General features: G+C 56.0%; 1 protein-coding gene across 1 annotated transcript; it reads left to right on the forward strand.

The window, feature by feature from the left end:
- Positions 1-1186: 1186 nt before the first annotated feature.
- TOMM34 (translocase of outer mitochondrial membrane 34) lies at positions 1187-18680 on the forward strand. Its single transcript, XM_075528707.1, has 7 exons — positions 1187-1428; positions 7173-7287; positions 8498-8650; positions 11417-11586; positions 13873-14020; positions 16505-16631; positions 16848-18680. Exons 1-7 carry the CDS (start codon positions 1302-1304, stop codon positions 16950-16952), a joined length of 945 nt encoding a protein of 314 aa, XP_075384822.1. The 5' UTR covers positions 1187-1301; the 3' UTR covers positions 16953-18680.
- Positions 18681-19958: the final 1278 nt, after the last annotated feature.

The raw sequence follows: 19958 nt of genomic DNA on the forward strand, positions 1-19958 counted from the left end.
CCTATCGTCTTAAATACATGTAATCATAAGTGTACTGATTTTGTTTCTCTAGAGCAGTGGTTCTCAACCTGTGGATTGCTATCCCTTTGTGGGGTTGACCGATCCTTTCACAGGGGTCGCCCAATTCATAACAGTAGCCAAATGAGTTATGAAGTGGCAACGAAAATAATTTTATGGTTGGGAACCTCATACACGAGGAACCTCATACATGAGAAACTGTATGAAAGGGTTGCAACATTAGGAATGTTAAGAACCACAGCTCTAGAGAACCCTGCCTAACACAATCTCCTGGTCAAAAATAGCCTCCAGGAATTATTGCTCTGCTTCCTCCACACCCAGGAGCCAGGTGGTCTAGTGGTTCTGTGTTGGGTTGTTAACCACAAGGTTAGCATTCCAAAACCACAAGCTTGCCCGAAGGAGAAAGGTAAGCTCTTCTACTCCTGCTAAGAATTAGTCTTGGAAACCCACGGGGCAGTTCTACCCTATGCTACAGGGTCGGAATGGCCTTGGGGACCGTGAGTTTGGGTTTTGTTTACCTTATAGCACTAATTATAGAAACCCTAGGAGGTAGTTCTGGTCTGATCTCTAGCAATCAGAACATCATGAAATGATCTTGACTTACTGAGCTAATTGCCTCAGGGGCCTTTAACTAGACCCTCAGCTCCCGGAGAGCAGAAACTAAACTTCCTCCCTTGTATCCATAACAACAGTTTCTCCCGCCGGGAGATGCAGTCCCCTAGGGGATGGACTGGGATGATGGGTGTGGGTGGGGCTGCAAAAGGAGAAAGCCACGCTTTATCTTAGATTATGGGCTACAGTCCTAAAAGTTTTCATAACTAGTGCTGGGCGATTTTTTTTCCTCTCTGAAAATAAGCCAAATAAGTTTGGGAACCAATGATCTACGCCTGGCACCCCAAGGCGTCCAGCCAAGCCCAGATGTGGACGGGCGCTTCTGAGACCCGAATTTCAAATCGATCACGTGCAGAAAGCAGGGCGCTCGGCGAGGCTGGTCCTCACAGGCCCCGCCCCGGCCCCGCCCCACCACGCGCGGCCCCGCCCCAGCCCGCTGGCCCCGCCCCAGCCCGCTGGCCCCGCCCCAGCCCGCTGGCCCCGCCCCATCACGCACGGCTCCGCCCCAGCCCGCTGGCCCCGCCCCAACGCGCACGGCCCCGCCCCTCCCGGCTGGCGAGCTTGGCGGATCCCAGTCCTCGCTGCGGGCGCTTCCACCCGGAAGCGGTTCGGAGGACTCGAGGGGAGCCGCGGCGCCTCGCCCCTCCTCCCGCTTGCTAGCCCGTCCCGGGATGGCCCCCAAAGCCCCAGACTCTGTGGAGGGGCTCCGCGCCGCCGGCAACCAGAGCTTCCGTAACGGCCAGTACTCCGAGGCCTCCGCGTTCTACGACCGCGCGCTGCGGGTGCTGCAGGCGCGAGGTACGACCCCGGCCCGGCGGGGAGCGGGCCCCGTTTCTCCTCCGCGCTCGCGCCCTCCTCTACCTCGGGTCACCCCGACCTCGGGCGCTCTGCCCCCGCTCCTCCTGGGGGTGCTCTGCCGTGGCCGGCTGTGCCCGCGGCCCCCCACCCTCCCTGACGTTAGCATCCTACCTGAAACGCCCTGGGCGTGTCTCTTGCGCCGGCTTTCAGCCACCGTACTGCCCCCTCCCCCCGCCTCAGTCTGACCCTGGGGGTCGTTACGGCCCCCCCCCTTCCCGTTCCCCAAGTCGTCCGCCTCCCATTCAATGAGCTTTGGTTGAATGGGCCCGTGGCCCATTACCAGCCGTAGACGGTCCGTCTACACTGTGACACGCTTTACAAGCTGGCGTCCAGGAGAGTTCACTTACTGCGTTTGGATACAGATCTGCCTGTCCCCACCCCCCACCCCAGGCCATTGTCCTAGACTTCTCCCCAGTTCCTCTCCCAAGGGCCAGTCTCCCGTGGGACCAGCTGCAGATTGAAGGCACTCCTTTCACGTTTTTCCCTAGAACGCCCCTCTTTAGACCCACCTGCTCATGCCAGCCTCACGTGCTGAAGCCACTGAGGCATCAGAGGTATTGATGGTCTGCCGTTCCCTTTTCCCTCCCCGAGCTGTGGCTCCTGCATCTGCCTGGGTGTCAGGGCCCCCTGCAAGAGCTGGTTGGGTGTCTAGATTTGACCCTGGCCAAGAGTGTGGTTCTGACCCAGCCACTGGTTTCCTAGGTGATTCCTGGGCTGGTCCCTCGATTCCAATGCTGATTTCCCTGATCCTGAAGGGCCAGCAGGGAGCATCCTTGCCCAGAGGACCTTCTGGCACGTCTGTGAGGTGGCAGCCTGGTGGGTGGGGCGAGCACCCACAGTCAGAGGGATTGAGCGGCTTGCACAGGATGGCAGGGCCAGCTTTAGGTTCCGAAGCCCTGCCCGCCAGCCGGCTGCTGCTGGTGCTGCTGCTTAGCAACGCTTCACTGGTAACGTAGGTGGGATCCTGGTTGTGTGTCCTGGGGCTTTTCTCTGCCTTCTGATATCCCGCAAACTGAAAAACCAAACAGTTGCTGAGAAGACCCCCACCGTGGCGACCCTTTGGGCGCAGCGCTTGATGACGTTGGGAAGAAGAAAAGGCCCCAACTTTATTCCGTTGGTTATTGCTGGGGTTGAAGGAAAGGTGTCATGTGTCAACACAGTAGCATGATACCTGGTGAAAAAGGCAGGTGGCACCAGTGCAACGTGATGCCCCTTAGGAAATTCTTCTCCCAGGTATAAATGGCACCACGCCTGGCCTGTGAGCACGCATGTCACGACGGCGGACAGAACGACAGGAGAAGGTTACACACTAAGCTTCAGATAGTGTGCCGGCCCCCCGGGGGGCCAGGGGAAGAGGCGGATCAAAGCGAATGGGGCTTTAGCCAGATCCGAAGTAGAGAAGGCCGCCAGCCAGGATCCTGTGTGCTGAATCGAGTGACGGATGTTGAGACTCTGTTAGGCCGTTTGCTGTGTTTCAAATGTTTTCAAAAGAGACCCCGGAAAGACGGATGGAGAGATTCCCAGGCCTGCCTCGCTGCCTGCTGGAGAGGAGGACGGAGCGGAGCGGGCACCGTGAGGCAGGCAGCTCTGTGCACTGGGGTCATTTCCTGTGGGACTGGGAAGGGAAGCAGCCAGGGGTGGTGGCCGGCCTTTGTGTTCTGTGGGATATAGTTCTTACCAGGGACACCATCTAGGCTCATTCAGGGGTGCCCACAATAGAGCCTTACATAGGAAGAGCTAGTTCCCCAACAATGCATGTGTTAGGGGTTCCCTTACAGGGCAGGGAGGGCTGAGACAGACAGCCGGTGCTGTCAGTATGGACAGTTTCTATGTTGCCTTAATGCTCCCGTTTCTCTAAAATGAATAGGTGTTACCTCCCCCATTCCTGTAATTATGAATTAGGTGAAGATTTATGGAATAGATCAATTGTGCTTTCAACATCTGCTACTTTTGTGAGCTTATAAACAAAATGGTTTTTGCCGTGGCAAAATACACATCCTATTTGCCCCATTAGCCATTTTGACGATCCAGTAGCCTTAAGCATATTCCCAAGGTTGCTCAACCATCACTGTCTCAACTCCAGAACCCGATCACTCCAGGGGAGAGCCCTCGCCCTCCGGAGCCACCAATCTGGTTTCTCTCTCCACAGACCTGTGCTAGACAGGTCATCTACACGGAACTGGGCACTGTGTGGCCTTTTGTGACTGGCTTCTTTCACTTAGCATATGAGTTCAAGGTTCGCCCAAGTTGTCCCATGTCTTCATGCCTTGAGTCAGTTGTTCACAGTGTAGCTAGACCATGTTTTGTGTATCCAGTCACCAGCTAATGAAAATTCGGGTTATTTGCACATTTGGGCACTTGGGGGCTGCAGTGAACACGCAGGGGGATGGCTGGGCCAGAGGTTAGCTTTCCGTCTTAACTTTCCGAGGAACCAACAAACCATCTTCCGTAGTGACTACACCATCACACAGTTTCCCCAGAGCAGCGGAAGAGTGTGCCAGTTTCTCCACACCCTCACCAACACTGTTTTTATTATTGTTATGTCTGTCTTGTTGGGTGGGATGTAGCTACAAGAGTAACTTGAAATCGACAGTGTAGCCATGTCTCGGTTTCCTGGTGATTCTATGAGAGAATGGAAGTCAGTTTCTCTAACAAACGGATTCATTTTCTCTTGTTGTTATTGTGAGGTGCCATTGAGTTGGCCCCGACCCAGAGTGACAGAACAAAGCACTGCATGGCTGTGCGACACCTTCCCGGTTGTTCCCGTGTCTAAGCCCACCGATGCAGCCACCGTCCGTCCATTTTGTCAAGGCCTTTCTCTTTTCCACCCCCCCTCCGCCTCACCAAACATGATGTCCTTTGACACTGGTCTCTCCTGGCAGTATTTCCAAAGTACGTAAGAGGAAGTCTTGCCATCTTTGTCTCTCGGAAGGACGCTGGCCTTACTTCTTCCCATCCAGATCGGTTTGTCTGTTTAACACTCCATGGTACTTGCAATGTTCTCCTCCAGCCCCACAGTTCATATGCATCAATTCTTGTATGTTTGTCCTTAGTCAGTGTCCAACTTCCACATGCCTATGATGCAGTGGATATGATGCATGCGTGCGTTTGATGCATTTCACCTGCATGTGATGCATGAGACCATGGCTTGGGTCAGGCACCCTAGTCCTCAAGTAACATCCTGGCCCTTCAACACATCAAAGAGGTCTTGTCCAGCAGATTTACACCTTTTGATCTTTTGGCTGCTGCGCTGATTGTGGACCCAAGTTACAAATCCTTGACAGCTTCAACCTTTTCTCCGTTTAATCATGATGTTAGCGATTGATCTAATCGTGAGGATTTGGGTCTTCCCTCCATTGAGTTATAATCCCTACTGAAGACGACAAGCCTCGATCTCCATCAGCGAGGACTTCAGTTCCTCCTCACCCTCAGCCGGCCAAGTTGTGTCATGTGCATACTGCACAGGGTGCTAACAAGCCTTCCTCCTATCCTGATGCCACACTCTTCTTCGTAGAATGCAGCTTCTCTGATGATGTGCTCAGCACACAGATTGAACATGTGTGGTGAGAGGATACAGCCCTGATGCGCACCTTTCCTGGTTTTCAACCAGGCAGTATTCCCTTGTTCTGTGCACACTGCTGCCTCTGGATCCACATGCATGTTTCACATGAGCACAATGAATGATTTGGAATTCCCTTTCTTCTCAAGGCTGTTCACAGTTTATTGTGGTCCACACAGTCGAGTCAATGAAACACAAGTAAACCTCCTGGTCATCTCTGCTTTGAGCCAAGATCCATCTGACACCAGCAGCGATCCCCCTTGTCCCTTGTCCTCTTCTGAATCCGGCCGGCACTCCTGGCAGTTCCCTGTCAATGTACTGCTGTAACTTGTTGGATGGCTTAACTTTTTAAAATTTTACTTCTGTGTGACATCAATGACATTGTTCTATAGTTTGAGCATTCTGTTGGGTCACCTTTCTTTGGAATGGGCACAAAGATGAGTCTTTTCCAGTCATTTGGCTCAGTAGCTGTCTTCCAAATTTCCTGGTATAAACAAGTGAGTGCTTCCGGTGCTGCTTCAGCTTTGGGAAACATTTCAGTGGGTGTTCCGTCAGTCCCCGGGGCCTTGTTTATGGCTAATGCAGTCAGTGCAGTTTGAACTTCTTCCTTCGGCACCGTTGGTCCTGGCTCATACGCTACCTCCTGAAATGGTGGAATGTCGACTAGGTCTATGTACCATCCCTTCCTGGTTCCTGTGTTATTTAACATTTCGCCTGTAGACCCTTTCAAAATTGCAACTTGAGGCTTGAATTTTTTCCCTTGAGTTCTTTCCGTTTCAGAAATGCTGAGTTGGGAGCTTAGAAATGTGAGTGCTCCCTCACTTGGCCCTGCGGGAAGATTCTTGTCCCTTTTCAGCTTCTTTCCAGCGCTCCTTGGTCATCTTCGTGTGGCCTGTATCTTCCCTCCTCGGTGCTGCGTCTTAGTCTGGTGCCCACTCTGCTCTTTTTTTAATCTCAAGGTGCTGGGCTTGGCTGTGGGCTCACTGACATACAAACAAGGTCCCATTCCCAAAGGGTACGCTGTGTGTATGTATGTGGGTGTGGGGTTTCTGGCATTTTGCAGTAGGGGGCTGGAGAGTAGGCAACACCCAATTCAGTCCATCACAGATGTAACGGGCCACTTATACCGAAACCCGTGCACGTCTGGGAGTGCCGAGGATCAGCACTGTTTTTGAAGAATCATCTGTTGGGCACTGTAAAGTCCCTTCTGACCCATAGCCTTCCCAGGTGACAAGAGCCACACTGACATCCACACTGGGATGTCACATTTATGGAGGCAGATTGTAGCTTCTTTTTCTCCAGGATCCACTGGGTAGGTTTGAACCGCCAGCCTTTCCATTAGGAGCCGAGCACTTAGCTGTTCGTGCCACCAGGGCACCGGGGCTGCTCTCCAATCATTCTTCACCCCACTGAGGGGCCTGCATCCTGCCCTGATTAAGTCGGTAATCCTGCCGGGGCTGGCTGCGGTGTCGGTTCCTTGGTAAAGCCCTCTGACTTGGTGAAGCCGCGTCTTTCTCGGCGTTTGGCATCTCCACAACACGTGATCACGCCATTAGTACAGCCGTTATCGGCATGTTCTTTTCCCTTGTTACTTTTCTGATGACGTGTACGGGTTTTTTTTTTTTTTGGTAACAAAAGCATACACACACACAAATAGTTACAGCATGGATATCTTCAAGTCAACCCAGCCAATCCACTGCCTTCAAGTTGAGTGAGTTGATTTCCACTCATTGTGACCTTAATTAGGGCTTCCAAGACTCTAAATCTCTACAGGAGCAGACAGCCCCGTCTTTCCCGTCCCGAGCCACTGGTGGTTTGGAACCACGGACCTTGCAGGTAGCAGCCCAGTGTGTGACCCACAGCACCACCGGGGCAATTTCATAGTCACCCGGTGCCTGGTGTCCCATGTTCAGTGGCGAAGGAGACCCTGAGAAGGCTTCTGCTTGCTTCCCTAGTGAAGGGCAGGAGCTCAGTGTCCTCTCCCTCCTGAAGGGCAACAAACACTCCTGATTAGTTTACAGCAGTCGGCTGCCTCTCACCAACGCCCGGGGGAACTAGGCTGTGACGTGCAGTCCAGTGTCCCAGGCGGCACTTTCCCAACCTGAAAATCTGCTTGCTCTTTCAGCCCCCAAGCGGACGGCCTCTTCAGACCCTGAGGAAGAGAGCATTCTCTACGCCAACCGAGCGGCCTGCCACTTGAAGAACGGAAACTGCTCGGCCTGCATCAAAGATTGCACTTCGTAAGTGGCTGAGGTAGCTGTCAGGAGGCTGGGGGTTTCGGGAGAGGAGGCTGGGTTGGTCCACCTGGTTTCATTTCCGTCCTGGCTCTGCAGCGACATCGAGGACAGGTAGTGGGACATGGCTTTTTCCAAGTCACTGAGAATGGGTGGCCCATTTAGGCCCGGTGGCCTCTGCCTTCTAGTCTCGGAGTCTCCTCTCTTCTGCTGAAAAAGGAGTAGGCGGGGAGTTGGAGGTGGGCTTTACGCTCTCTGTGACACTGAGGTCCTACTTGCTCGGTTTTTATCGTGTGTGTGTAAGAAAAAGAGAAGGAAGAGATAGGGGTTAATAGGGCAATTTAAAAAGAGAAAGTGGTAGCTTAATGACCAGCTGCAGGAGGCACACACACTCACTCTCTCACTCATTCACTAGATTCACTCACTACTTACTCACTCATTCACTCACTCACTCACTCATTCATTCACCTACTCATTCACTCACTCACTCACTCACTCATTCACTCACTCACTATTCACTCACTCACTCACTGCCACTGATTTGCGTTTGATTCATCGTGACCCTATAGGGCAGGGTGGAGCTGTCTCTGTGGGTTTCAGAGACTACTCTTGACTGGCCTTCCTCTTCTCCCTCAGAGTGGCTGGTGGCTTCTAACTGCTGACCTTGTGGTCAGCCACCTGCCCTGTAACCACTCGGCCACCAGGCTCCTGCAGGAGGCTCTAGGAAACCGTTTCATAGAGATTAGGAGTTAGGGTTCACTCAGAAGTGCCTCAGAAGAAAGATCTGGGGGCCTGCTTCCCCACATCCAGCCCTTGAAAGCGCAGTCGGGCGCAGACGGCTCTACTCTGACACACACGGGGTCACATGGACTTGGCCTCCGCTCAGTGGCAACTGGCTAGTCCTGCGTGGAGGACAGCACGTGTTTAAAATCACCTTCTGCCTCCAGGTCATTCTTTAACCCTCTCTAAACGTGCACCCATCCTGTAAACGTGTTCTCAGACCCGCTACCCTTTGGCATTGCCTTAGAATCCCACCCTGATGGCAGACAGGGAGGCAAGAGCCGGGGCCAGGCTGGTGTGCGCCAGGCCCTCGGCTTGCCTCAAGGAGTGCTCACAGCCTCTCGGTGGGGGCAAGTGCACCGTCCTTCTCGTCCGGCCAGAGCGGGTAGGGACCAGCAGCCAGATCACAGCCCTGCCTTCCCGCCACTCACTCTAGGGCACTGGCCTTGGTCCCCTTTGGCATTAAGCCCCTGCTGCGACGGGCCGCTGCCTACGAGGCACTGGAGAAGTACCTGCTGGCCTATGTGGACTACATGACTGTGCTGCAGATCGACACGGGTCTGACGTCAGCCCTGGAAGGCATCAACAGGTGAGGCCCTGACCCCCGGCACTGGGCCTGCGCAAGCACTGCAGCTGCCTGCGGGGGGTGGGGGTTCTTTCTGGATGAGGTGTTGAAAATTCCTGCTGCCAGGGAAGGAATGTATGGACAGAGTCTGCAGGTATTTGAAGGGAATGTGAGAATTGCTAAGGGTGTGCATAGATACATACATGCTTCCAGCATTTGTGATAACATTCCATTGTCTCGCAGGGCTCCCCCCCCACTTTTTGAAGCCCCCTCGTATATAGGAACCCAGGTGTATATTTATGCAGGTGTGTCAGTATGTTTTACGTAGGTCCTTAACTGTTTACACAGTAATACCTATTGTGCCAGAACTTAATGGGGGGATGCCAGAATAAACAGATTACCCCCCCCACACACACACACCATGTGTCTCCAGAGAGCTGACTGCCGTGGTGGGGCAAGGGAGGGGAGAGCAGGGCAGCAGCTACGTTCTGGGGCAGCAAGGACGCTGTGGGAGGGGGCTGTGCTCTGGTTCCTTCGTGAGGTAGCTCAGGGACACGTCTCCTCAGACTTGGGATCCGGCGAGCTGTGTATCTTGCGAGCAAGGGTCGGCTGTGACCCCACGGAGGTCTTGGTTTGTGCTATGAGCTGTGTCTCCCCTCTCTGTACGGAGTGCTAGGAAGCCAGGTCCCAAACACATAGCACACTCTGAGCAGGTCCCCGTGGCCGGTGTGGGCTCCCTGCCTCCGTGCTGAGGAACTTACTCCCTTGCCAACGCCCCGTGCTTTCTCTCTGCCTGCCTGAGTTCCTGTCTCCAGCCTCGTGTGCCCAGCTTGGCACAAGGGCCTGGGCTGATGGATGAGAGGCAGCTCTCCGTGCACGGGAGCCCGTGGTGTGGCAGCAGACAGGTGAGCCCGCTGCAGGGGGCTTGGCGCGGTGCCAGGAGGCAGGCAGCACGGGGTTGGGGGGTGGGAGGGGTGACTCTGGGCCCGGCTGGCAGGGCAGAAGAGGGGAAGTCAGAGGGTTTCTCAGAGGAGGTGAGCTGAGACTGCGGCAACGAGCGCAGGCAGCACAGGTGAGGGTGATGGAGTGAGAGCAGGAGTGAGTGTGATGGGTCTCAGGACTTAGCAGGAGTCCACGTCCCATGATGCTGCCCACAGGGAGTTCAGCTGCGGGGAGTGATGAAGGCCAATCACCAAGGGCTTGCTGTTTGGGGCCTAGACTTCTTCCCGAGCACAATGAGGCACCAGGAAAGGGGCCTCAGCAGCAGATGGCCGTGAGCAGACGTGTGTTTTAGAGGAAAGCCCGTGGGCTGGCATAAACTGAGACCCAACAGCGATGTGTCGGGACTGGTGCAGCCGTCCAGGAGGGAGAGTGGAGAGCTGGACCCAGTCCCAGGCCCCTCACACGTGCACAGCGGCTCTGTGACTGGGCTAGCCGAGAAGGGGGGCTAGAAGCAGCTGCCCAGGTTGAAACACTGAGTGGGGGGTGATGGGGATGGAGGGCAGAGATGGAAGGAAGGCAACAGGCACGGACGTGGGCTTGGGGCAAAGGAGCAAAGTGCCCAGGCCGGTCCTGCTGTCCTGAGAGACGTCAGCGTGATGGTGGACTGAGGCGCTGGGAGAAGAGACCACCACAGCTAACATGGCTCTGAGGGGACTCCCAACCTCTGAGAACTGAGAGGGAGGGAGGAGCAGGGGGTGTCAGTGTGGACAGAAGGCAGGAGCGGTCATTCGTGCCAGGGGCTTGCAGTGCAGTCAGCAGTGGCGACGTCGGTGACTCGGCTGAGTGGCGTCAGCAGCCAGGTAGCAGTGGGCACGCCCCGTGGCCTGGAGGGGGCTGTGTAGCTGAGGTGGCGGGATTGGCCTTGGCCACCTGTTCCCTTGTAACGGGAGAAGTGGGAAGGGATGGGAGCCCAGGCAGGTAGGTTGATACTCGGGGTAGCAGGAAGTTTTCTTACAGAAGAAGATGGCGTGGGGAGCAGGCTTGGGGAGAGGCCAGGTTTGAAATGGTTGGGCACTGGCCGTGCCAGCAGCCGTGAGCCCCTCGTCACATCGCGGGATCGGCAGAGGCGTCAGCCTGTGCGGTTTGCATCCTAGCAGTTGCTGCAGGAGCCGGACAGGCTGGTGTCGCTCGGGGTGCAGGTGATCCCCTCGCGCATGGCCACCGAGCAACCATTTAGTCCAGACCTGAAGAGTGAGTAGAACTTCCTGGGTCTAGAAGGTGGACGTGGTGGAGGAATTGGCAAGTCCTAAGGCTTGGACACAAAGAGCAGAGGAACACGTGGCACAGGGTGAAAGTCGCGATGCAGATGAGAGAGGGGTTGGGTCTCAGGTCGTGTCAGCCTGAGACATGAAATGGGAACCATTGGAGGGTTTCAAGATTTGAGAATAACCTGATATCATGTACAAGGTACATTTAAAAAAATCACAAGTATTAAATGTCAGATGCTTATATGGCCTTGTATTTGATCTATTGAAGAACCACAAAATAATATGAATATGTGACCCTTTCTGGGGGATGTGGGGTCTTTATGTACCCTTAAAAAGCAACAGATCACCACTGTGAAGGTGAGCTCAGGGGACTGGCAGAGAGAGACCATCCTGTTGGCGGCTAGGATAAAGCGTGGCTGGGCAGCCGCTTCCTGCGGCAAACAGGAAGAACGGGAAGGCGGTTCCGGCCAGGAGGAGGACGAGAACTCGGGCTCTTCTGAAAGTGCCCCCTCCCTAGGGTGTGAGCAAGGGGGAGCGTCTTCTGGATCCCACCCCCCTGCGACCTTGCCTTCCTTCCCAGAATGACCAGAGCGCTCATGGACGCCCTGGGCCCCGACTGGCGCCAGCAGCTGCCGCCCACCCCTGTGGTGCCTGCTTCCGCTCAGAAGAGATGGGACCCCACGTCTCCGGAGAGTCACAGAGATGCTGCTAAAAGCAAACCCAAAGAAACCATGACAGCAAAGAACAAAGGTAGGCCGTGACTCGGCCCCAGAGGGCCTGCCATCTCCCCCCCCTCCCCCCGCCCCATGTTCTTTAGAGCTGTCCTGCGGAAGGTGGCCTTGTCAAAGTCACCTTCTAAGCTCAGTGACGGCACACCTCTACCAGTTAGGCTTAACCCCTTACAGACGGCTCCCAGTTGTCCAGGGAGGACCGAGAGAGCATGACCCTGCCCGGCAGCTGTCAGGGTGAAATGCTGTAAGGCCCCCAGCTTACAGTATCCCGTGTCAGGTCCCCCTCTCCCCGCCAGCACCAGTGGGTGGAGATGGATCACGTAGCAAGCATGCCAAGAACTCCATACTCAACTCCAAGTGGCAAGATGACGAAAACTGAAGCTTGGGGTTCAGGCAGGGATTGATCCAGCCTTCCCTCCCTCCCCAGGCTCTGCGCCGTCTCTGTTGTCTTCACCTAGTGGTGAAACAGCGATAGCACTTCGTGGCCTCACGTCTGCACACCACGCCTCCTGGCCTGGGAACCAAAAAGCCTAACTCACTGCCCTCGAGTCGATGCCGACTCAGAGCGACCCTGTAGGGCAGGAAGCTCGCCTCACCCCAAACATTTTTATTGGCATGCCATTTACAGACCGTAATTTACATATCATACAATGAAACATTTCAGTTGTTCAGACAGCAACTCTACCAGCAGAGCAAGCCCCGCTTTCTACCGAGGGGTGACTGGTGGTTTTGAAGCGCCGACCCTGCGGTCAGTAGCCCAGTTCATCAGCCCTGTGCGACCCGGGTTCCTCTCCTGCCTGGCTTGGCAGGGACATGGGAAAGAGCACCTTGCTTCCCGCAGAGCCAGGACACATGCTGTCTCCATCTCTTCTGGCCTCCGTTGTAGGTTTAGTGATTGACTCACCCCTCGGTCACTGATCCACTTCCATAGCAGGAGGGCAGTGCTCTCTCTGTCTCAGGAAGGGGGCGCATCCAGGAAGAGGGTGAGTTAGCAGGGAAATCAAGGTGAGGAAGCCAGGAGCAGCCCTGCGTGCTCTAATTGAGGGTTGGGAAGTCTGAAGGGAGCAGGATAGAGCCCCGCAAATGGCCTGTGGCGTTGGGGAGGAAGCCCAGCCTCTGGTTTGTGGGAGCCTAATTAAGCATTCCGCCCCCCTGCCTCCCTGGGAGAATGCTGGCCTTCCGTGTGGGAGCCGCAGCTCTGATGCCCGCCCACTTTGCCCCCTGCCCTTCTGCCCCCTTTTGTCGCTGTGATGCTTAGGAGGTGTCAGCCTCAGTGGGGGTTCCAGACTAAGGTGGACTAGGGAGAAAGGCCTGGAAATCTGCTGCCAGACCAAACCACCAAGATTAAAGTCCTTCCCTCAGCTGGGCGGGTGCCGTAAGGGCCGCGTTTCTCCCTGTCGTGCGTGGAATCTCCGTGAGTCATGGGCCTTCCTGCTGGCAGCTCCCTGCAGCAGAGCCAGGCTATTTACAACCCAAGTGGCCTGTCGATTCTGTCGCAGAGTTAGCCCGACACGGGCAGGAAGCCTAGACTTCAGGAGCGGGGTTTCCTGCTGGGTAGCTGGAGTTGGGAAGGAATCATAGGGTTGCAGAGGTCTTGGTAAAGTTCTTGCTCCCTGTCACAAGAAACGCCATCCTGTATAAAAGTCCTTGTAACAAGGAAAAGAGCAGGTGGCGTGTGTATGTGAGCAGAGGGAGGCTGGCGGGGTGCAGGGGGCCCAGCACGGAAGGGCCTGGGCGCCAGGTGGGGCAGAGTGGCTATCGCCCTCTGTCCCTGCCAAGTCTGGCCAGCTGAGGAAGGCCACGCGTGGGCACAGACCAGACCAGGAAGCTGGAGCACTCTGCTCTCTTTACGTGGTGCGTGTGTGTGTGTGTGTGCGCGTGCGCGCGCACCGCTTCATCTGCCCGGCCCAATGTTTACATGTGATGCTCAGGAACAGAGTGTCCCGCGTCTCAGGGTGGATCCTGAAGACGGCCTTGTGTGGAATAGATGGCAGCGTCTCCCCCAGACAGGTGAGGCATGGGGCGCTCTGTCTTCCTCCAGGGGCAGCCGGAGGCTAGGACTTGGTTGCTTTCAGTCATGTAGGTCTGTGCCACCCTGTGCGGCTGTGATCGTGTCGACATCAGGAGGTCCAGCCTCTCCTCCGTGGGAAACGTGTAATTCCCCAGAAGCCGTTCGACCGCCTCACAGCCAGGAAGCCCCGAGGTCGATGGGGCTGGCCACCACTAGGGGGCGGTGATGCCAAAGGGACCGCAGGGACCTCACCTGCTGCGGGCCCCACGGCCTGTCCTCTGAATTTCTGTCTAGTGCCTTCCGCGGGGGATGTGGAGCGAGCCAGAGTCCTGAAGGAAGAAGGCAATGAGTTCGTAAAGAAGGGCAACCACCAGAAAGCCATCGAGAAGTACAGTGCAAGCCTCTCCTGTAATAGCCTGGAGCCCGCCACCTACACCAACAGGTAGGGCCCCACAGCTGCTGCACGTGGGGTGTGGAGCCCAGCAGCCCTCACTGGGCTGTGGGGGCTCTCGCTTCCTCAGTGTGCTACAGGTCACAGTTGGTGTGCACACCTGCCTCAGCTGCTGTGCGGGGGTATCCCCAGGGGTACTCACTCTTTCTTGAAGGGGTGGACACTGAGGGGGGGGGCGGCGGGCAGAGGCTAGTCTGGAGCGCTGTTGCGCCCCAGGCCCTAGGACCGGGAGTCCTAATTCCCAAGTAGTCAGTAAAAGCCTTGGGCTTTCTAAGTGAGCACTACCTTAACCCCACGCCTCCTGGTCTCTCCCCCTTCCCCTGCTCCCCACCGTGACTTCTCCCAGAACAACGGTTCTCAACCTGTGGGTGGAGACCCCTTCGGGGTCAAATGACCCTTTCACAGGGGCCACCCGATTGATTCATAACAGTAGCCAAATGACAGTGATGAAGTAGCAACGACAATAATGTTATGGTTGGGGGTCACCACCACATGAGGAACTGTATGACAGGGTCACAGCATTAGGAACGTTGAGAACCGCTGTCCCAGAGCCTCCTATTAGAAACGCTGGCCCAGAACCAAGGGTTGAGTAACTGGTTGGCTGGGAAGCAGAGGCCGGCCTGGCTGAGGGTCAGCCCTGACGGCTGTGAAAGGCCCCGCCCAGGAGCCGCCGGTGGTCAGTGCTACCCACATGAAGGTCAAGGAGCCAGCAGACAGTGGCTCTGACTCCACTCCGTGGGAGTCCCCTCCCTGCCGGAGCCCGCCCAGCTGGTTTCCAAGGGAGGATGAGTTCGCCCAGCAGCCAGTAACTGAGAGAAAGCTTGAGAACACGTAGCCCAAGCACGTCTGTTCCCCACGTTGATCATAAAGTGTTGATGTTAACATGTTACAAACCTGCTTCCACCCCCCCCCCCCCCCCCCGGCCACACAGGCCACACAGACACACACGGCTCTCTCCAGCTCAGAATTCTTGGGCCTGAAAGAGCACACCGTACTGTATCCAAAGCCCTTGGGCTAACGTGTGTTTTAGAATGTTGGAATGGTTCCCGAAGGTAATACGGTCCGTGTACTAACTGCGATTACACCCGAGCCGGGATCGAGCAGCTGGCTGAAGTCAAATCTGCCCTTCTGTAGCGGGTCCCGGGGTGGATAGTTCACGTTCAGGGTGGGGTGGAGAAATCCAAGCAGGTCCACCTCACCTCGAGTCAGCATTGTCAAGAGCACCTTCAGTTTGGGAATTCGGGTTTTGATGAAGGCACTTTTCCTGGCAGGTGGACCCAGGGGTGTCACCATCTGCCGGATGACCGTGACAGAAAGCTGCAGCTGCCCGTCTGTGTGCATCTTTATGGGGCTCCAGTCCTCCCTTCGTTCCAGGCTTTTTCCTGGATCCCCGCATTCAGACTTAAGCAGCACCACCCTGCCCCTCCCATTCTTCATTCACATTTGTCCGTGCCACACTGTTTTAGTTATGATTGCCTTATAATACCTTCAGGGCTGTCCCCCCCACCCCCCACCCATTCTCTTGTATTGAAGATCCTGGGCTACTTGCCCTTCCAGGTTAGGCTCAGGGTCATTTAGAGAGCTCCCTGTAAGATGGATGTTGAATGTGCAAATTCAGAAGACTGAAAACATTCCACAGCCTGAACTACCCACCCACGGGACTGGAACGACACCAGGTCCGGCACTCTGCTTTGAGGCTGGGCCTCGTGCCCACGTAACTGCGGCACCGGGCAGCCGGCGTCTTTGGCGTCATTCAACTCTCTGTGGGTCCTGTCGTTCCAACAAACCTGCAGGGCCAGGACATTTCACCCCACCCCTAGACATGCCCCCCGTGTATCACAAACTGCAGTATTTGCTTCTGTTTCCTTGTTTTTATTTTCTATTTTAAAAAATCATTTGATTGGGGACTCTTACAGCTCTTATCACAATCTAGGCATCCATCCATTGTGTCAAGCACATTTGTACAAATGTTGCCATTTTCAAAACATCTTCTTTCAACCTGAGTCCTTGGTATCTGCTCATTTCCCACCCTCCCTTCCTCCCTCATGATCCCTTGATAATTTATAAGTGATTATTGTTTTCATGTCTTCCACCAACCACTGTCTCCCTTCACCCACTTTTCTGTTGTCTGTCCCCCTGGGTGGGGGGTGTATGTGTAGATCCTTGATCGGGTCCCCCCTTTCTCCCCGCCACGTTTTGTTGTTTGTTGTGTCACGTGTCAAGGGCATGGCTCCGGCAGCCGTTGCCTTGCCCTGAAGGGCAAGAGTATGTGTGAGGATGAAGCAGAGGGAGCAGCTCCTCCCGTTCTCCCCCAGCCCGCACGGCCCCCCCGGAGGAAGGGGCTGCCCCACGACGTGGTGTCGCGTGGCCTCAGCCTAGGAGCCAGCACGCACAAAGTACGCACCTAGGTGCCCGGCCAGCCTTTGGTCACTGCCCCACCTGCTTGGTGACTTGTGGGTGGTCTGTCCCCCTCAGAGCGCTCTGCTACCTGGCCCTGAAGCGGCACACAGAAGCAGTGCAGGACTGCACGGACGCCCTCCAGTTGGACGGGAGCAACGTGAAGGCGTTTTACAGGCGCGCTCAAGCGTACAAGGCCCTCAAGGTAAAACGCTACAGAATGTGGTTCTGTGGTGACCTTCTGATGTGAGCCCAGGGGAGGGGGTGTGCACCTCTTTCCTGCAGTCCAGGACCTGACAGCCCGGGGTTTGAACACCCCCCCCTGCTGGTTTCAGCAGCTGCCCCCGCAGCTCCCGGCTTGACCCCAGAGCTCGGTCAGCGCAGGCCCCCCAACGACCTTCTCCTCTCTCTCCCCCCGTAGGACTATAAAGCCAGCCTGGCGGACCTCAGCAGCCTTCTGCAGATTGAGCCCAAGAATGGCCCTGCACAAAAGTTACAGCAGGAAGTTCACCAGAGCTTAAAATAACATACCCCCCTGCCAAGGGCAGCAGGAAGTCTCCCAGGCCTTCCTCTGTGCCTGCTCCTGAGATCCCAGCATGACCCGGAGCAAGCTCTCCACCTCTCCTCTCTCCTCCAGGCGACACCCACCCCTGCCCAAGAGGCTTTGTGTATTCCAGTGAAGCTCTGTCCCCCGTGCTGGTGTAAAAGGTCCCTCCCAGAGCTGGAGTGTGAGGCCCGTGCTGCCGCCCACTGCCTCCTACCTCAGCCGCTCGTGAGTCACACCCAGACACACGCAGGTCCTTTGAGCAAGGCCCCCGGCCTTGTCCCTGCCCCAGCATGCTCCAGACCCAGTGCTGCCTCCGTGGCCTGTCCAGACCCCGCCTCACTGTGATTCAGCGCAGCACCGAGCTCCCGAGCAGGATTGCAGGTCGGGGTGAAGGAGACCTCAGACAGCCCTAGCTGGCCATTTCCCCAAGCAGCCCGCTGAGCTGGTTCTCCAGGGCTGCGCCCTTTCCCGGCCCTGACCTTGGCCGCCGGCGCCTGTGTCCTGAGCCGCAGTGCCTTTTGTCTGGGCCTTCCTCTGAAAGCTGTGCAGAGCCCTGACCCTGCTGGCTGTGTCTGGGACCCTCTCAGTGCCGCCACCTTCTCTGCGGAGGAGCCTCTGTGGCTGTGGCTGCGCCCCCGGAGGCGGGAGGGGAGGCAGGCCTCCAGGCTCTTGGTAACAACGTTGACGTCGTTTGGAACTGAATTGTGTGTTTCCGCTGTTGCATTAAAGCTTTTCTTGTGCACGAGCGAGCGTCCGCCGTGCTCGTGTGCCTGCTGCGCCTAATGCTTTGTGTGGTCCAGAGAAGGGAAGTCTCGTCAGTGAACAGAGCTGCCGAAACACTGTGTGCACTCCAGGGGCACTGAGCGCTGAGGTGGTTCGGAGGAGCAGCTTCCCCGGGAGGTGACAGGGCCCGTGGGGTTCACCTGAGGGAGACGCTCCCGGGCAGGCAGCGCTCTGATGGAAGAGCCCCCCCCCGCCCCCACCCCCCCGTCCCCCGTTGGCAGGCCCCGGGGAGTACAGGGACCAGAGGAGGGCCTGAGCATCTCCATGAGACCACGTGGGGGGATGGTGGTTTGTGGATTCGGCCACACCAAGGGCCGCTGCCCTGCCGCCTTTGATCTTACTAAAGTGGACCGTCCCTTTGCTCCCCAGCACCATCTCCTAGTGCTAAGCAGCCTTCAGTTTCAGCCTCTCTAAAGGATGAGTCTTTGGCCGTCTGAGCAATCAGACTTCCACACTGACCGGAGTGTGAGTCCTGGGTGATGGGTGGGGCTGGGGCCCGACCTGAACAGTTTCCCTCACATTGGTTCCTCTGGGCCCCACGGGGCTTGCTGCCAAGAGGGCACGACTGGCCAGGGATGGTCAGGCAGATTAAGTTCTCTTATTCTCATGTTAATAGGAAGCTGCTGGAGAATTCACACAAGGGCAGATATCTGGGGAAAAGGGCTTGGCTGGGAGGGTTGGGTGGAGAGGGGGAACCCAGTACAAGGATCTACATGTGACCTGGGGGACAGACAACAGAAAAGTGGGTGAAGGGAGACGTCGGACAGTGTAAGATATGACAAAATAATTTATAAATTATCAAGGGTTTATGAGGGAGGGGGAAAATGAGCTGATGCCAAAGGCTTAGGTGGAGCAAATGTTTTGAGAATGGTGAGGACAACGAATGTACAAATGTGCTTTACAGAATCTATGTATGGATTGTGTTAAGAGTTGTATGAGTCCCTAATAAAAGGATTTTTTAAAAAGAAAATAGTAAAAGAAAAGGGCTTTGACTGCATGGTGGGCAGGTCAGAGCAGATGCAATTAAAGCGGCATCTGAGGGCAGACTAGGTGAAAGCTTTGGAGAAGGCTGGAGAGCATGCGGGTTGCATGTGGGAGCAAACCGGCAGGGAAGGGGGACTTGGGTTTTGACTGGGGAATGAGGTAGCCTGGGAGAGGGTCGGCATGAAGCGTCTGAGCAGAGAGCTGTGACTAACAGCTAGCAACAGGAAGCTGAGCAGCCGGAGAGTTGGGTGAACTCTGGGAGAAGGAGAAGAGTGGGCAGTAAGTATGGGCTGGCAGAGCAGCTTTGGGGGTAAGTTTGTGGATGATCACCTTTTGGAGACAGCAGCCTACCTGGCTGTGTCCGTTCCTCTGTCCCCATTCCCCCCCGCCCACACACACACAGCTGCTCAGGGGCAGGGGAGTAGGGAGCAGACAGCTTATACACTAGTAACTGAGAGGGTCCCTCATTCCCTGTTGGGGAGAGAAAAATTGTGACCCAGGAGCGTATTCTAAAGCGTTTCTGGAAGGTTCCCCTTGAATAAAATTCCCCTTAGCCAGAAGCCTAGAAGCAATTGCTTCCTTTCAGGGATGTGTGCCTGCACAGCAGGGTGCTCAAGCCAGGGGTCCAGGACCCCCATGCCCGTCCACGGGGGGTGGGGGTGGGGAGGTATCTGTAACCTTGCGCCTGGCTACTCTGCTGGGTTGTAGTGGACCGTGGGAAGCCACCCACTCACTCACCCCGTCAGTCCCGGAGCTCGTGGCCACACTCTAGCTAACCCTTGAAAGGGCTGTTGGGGTTTCTGTGCTTCCAGCCGAAGCTTGGGAACCAGTCATTTGTCCCCTTTGCTCTCAGCAACGTCCCGGACAATGCAGCCTCCTGGGAGTCGGCACGGATTTTGCAACTCTTTTAATACACAAAGCAAAGGTGACAGGTGGGCCGGGCGGCCAGCCTTCAGTCCACATTCAGCCATGGTTCCACCGTCACGAGGGGCACTCTTGACAGCTGTGGGAGTGCCGGTTCCATTTTCTGGGGAGCAAAGGGTAGCAATATTGTTTCAATACACATTCAGAAAGGAAACACCAGCCTGTGTCAGTACCAGGCAGAGCCCAGCACGTTCGGAGGGCGTCTCGGCAGGATAGCTGGCGATAGGGCACCTCCCACCTGCTGCACTCTGACACCCCCCAACTCCAAGCACCGGTGCCCTTTCCGTAGATGCT

Source organism: Tenrec ecaudatus, chromosome 12, assembly GCF_050624435.1.
Source record: "Tenrec ecaudatus isolate mTenEca1 chromosome 12, mTenEca1.hap1, whole genome shotgun sequence".
Lineage (NCBI taxonomy): Eukaryota > Metazoa > Chordata > Mammalia > Afrosoricida > Tenrecidae > Tenrec > Tenrec ecaudatus.